General features: G+C 49.4%; 1 gene segment (V, D, J or C); it reads left to right on the top strand.

The window, feature by feature from the left end:
- Positions 1-1,730: 1,730 nt before the first annotated feature.
- LOC111827181 lies at positions 1,731-2,385 on the top strand. The segment is given in 2 exon segments: positions 1,731-1,803; positions 1,937-2,385. Coding segments are annotated over 2 exon segments (516 nt in total).
- The last annotated feature ends 281 nt before the right edge of the window (positions 2,386-2,666 follow it).

A 2,666-nucleotide genomic window follows, 5' to 3' on the forward strand; every position in this document is an offset into this window, starting at 1 on the left:
GTCCATGGAGGACATAAATGTGGGCGTGAGGTTTGGCTTCAGAGAGTTCATAAAGCCTAAAGCTTACCGAACCAGCAAAATGTTTTCTGGTGAGGGCTAAGAGGTGGCCCCACATTGACATTGGAAGGTAAAAGGTGTCCTAGGAGGTGGCAACTGGGGTACCATGGGCTGCGGGGTGGAGATCAGTCAGCTGGAGAAGTTTCAGACAGAAATGAGTAGCTCTTTCCATTAGTTTTGCACCACTGAATACACTCATAGCTGAGAATCAGCCTCACAAATAATTCTCTATGACTGAGTTTCAAACTTAATGACTGAGTAAATTTGAAAAGTTTACTGAAAAAATGTGTTTGCCCTTACAGCCCACTGCACCTTTAGAGACATCTCTTGCCATCATGAAAGATATTTCTCATAAATGAGCCTGAAAAACTGATGTAAAAATTGCTGTACTCAGTAATAAGACCTTGGTATACTTGTCACTTAGAGGATGTGTGTGTGTGTGTGTGTGTGTGTGTGTGTGTGTGTGTAAACACAACAAATGGAAACAAGTTTCTCTCCGGTGGGTATTTATTAGAGGTGCCCTGTCACTGAGTAGGGCTTCTGTCACTGAGTAGGGCTTGTAGGGGATTCTAGGTAATGACAGCCCATGACAGCCTAGGTAGGTCTACTGGGTCTACCTTACCTAGAGCTCACTGGGAGGCGCTGTGGACTCACAGTAGGGCTATTTATTTCAAGATGTTTTAAATAGGTAAACTATATAAACCTTCTTTATGCAAATGTGCTATCTAAAGTGTGGCAATAATTACTTTAAATACAAATTTGGAAATATAGGGACCTGATTAATAGGAGGAGCTAGGAAACAGAGTGTTTCCAGGCTGGATCCACTGTTCGGCTTTATGACCTGTATGATTCCGGCTGTCTCTCCCATTTTTGCATACCGATTACAGCAATTATTTTCTTCTTAATTGAAATGTTGGTTCATACAAACTTTTGCCTCCAAAACAAAGGGTGGATTTGAAGATCAACCCTAAATCAGCCAGGCTGGGAAAACAGTGGAATCAGGGAGTGGGAGGGGAGGGCACACTAGAGGTAAGGGAATTTCTGCCCTTAATAGAGAAGGATGTGAATGCATGAGACTGTGGATAGTCAGCCACTGGGAGGCGCTGTGGACCCACAGTACTGCAAGCTACCTGGGAGGGGTTGAAGGAGTGGCCCAGGAGAAGACAGTTTAAGGGAACTTTGGGGCTACATGCCTGCATTGGGGGAGCAGTTTGAGGTCATCAAACAGGTAAATGCCTGTGGGCCATGGGGCCTGTGGAATTCACACAGACTCCTCACTGCCCAGCAAGTGCACAGGTGCTTGAGCCTCAGTATGAACCAAGCAGGCAGTCTTCCCCTCCCAGGGGAAGGGGGGATGTAGGGGCTGGGGTGACAAGGGCTGGGAAATTAAGGTGAGGCCGGGGTAGGTAAAGGAGAATAAGGTAAGTTGTAGGCATGTGGGCACAGCTCTACCTGCAGCCACCCTTTGCAGAGGGGCTGTGCAGGACAGGGAATGGTGAATAGAGTAGCTGCCCCTGGGACCAAGGGGTACAGAGGGCCAAGAGGCGGCCCACATGGAGAGTCACACAGAGCAGGGAAGACATCAGAGCAGTGATGTCATAGACAAATGCTCCTATCAGGGACTGAGAGGTAGAGAACTTTAGAGGGCTCACCCCTGGAGCTCCTCCCTGAGCTAGGAGATGTCTTGGGATGCTGCCATGGTCTCTAGACTTCTCTGCTGTGTTATCCTTTGTCTCCTGGGAGCAGGTGAGCTCTGGGCACTGTGTGTGAGCCTCTGATATGGGTTTGCCATCCCTGAAATACAAGCCTGCTGGTGGTGGCGGCAGTGGGAGGCTTCCCTGTGCCCTGCCCTGAGCTCCCTCTGTCTCCTTCCCAACAGGCCCAGTGGATTCTGGAGTCACGCAGACCCCAAAATACCTGATCAAAGCAAGAAAACAGCAAGTGACACTGAAATGTTCCTACATCTCTGGGCACCTCTCCGTGTACTGGTACCAACAAGCCCAGGACCAGGGCCCCCAGTTCCTCACTGAGTATTACAGAAGGCAGGAGAGAACAAAAGGAAACATCCCTGACCGATTCTCAGTGCAACAGTTCAATGACCATCGCTCTGAGCTGACCATGAGCTCGCTGGAACTCTCGGACTCGGCCCTGTATCTCTGTGCCAGCAGCAAAGACACAGCCCTGCATGCTAGGCAGCCTGCTGTACAAAAAGGTTCCTCCCCAGCTCAGGAAGTGATCGCGAGGGTGGCAGCTGCCAGCCACACAGGCGCAGGCCAGAGCAGAGCAGACTGCCTCTCCCAAACATCCTGCTGCTGCTTACAGATGTGATGTGTATTTATGCTCACAGATATCATGCCACAGAAGTACTTCTTTACCCGTTTCTCTATCTGATGGTAGAGAATATGAGACATTCCCAGGTCTCATATTTCATAACCAGCAGAGCAAGAAATCAAACTCAAGTCTGTTCCTCAACTCCCGTGGTTGTCCCCCAGCCCCCGGCACTGTCCCACATCTGGCTTCCCTTTTCCAGGTCCAGATTATAGGCCTGGGAAGATCTCACATCATCTGTGCTTGTTGTAACCTCTCCCCTGGCAGCTTCAGGAACATTT

Source organism: Myotis lucifugus, unplaced genomic scaffold (genome assembly GCF_000147115.1).
Source record: "Myotis lucifugus unplaced genomic scaffold, Myoluc2.0 scaffold_141, whole genome shotgun sequence".
In the NCBI taxonomy this organism is placed as follows: domain Eukaryota; kingdom Metazoa; phylum Chordata; class Mammalia; order Chiroptera; family Vespertilionidae; genus Myotis; species Myotis lucifugus.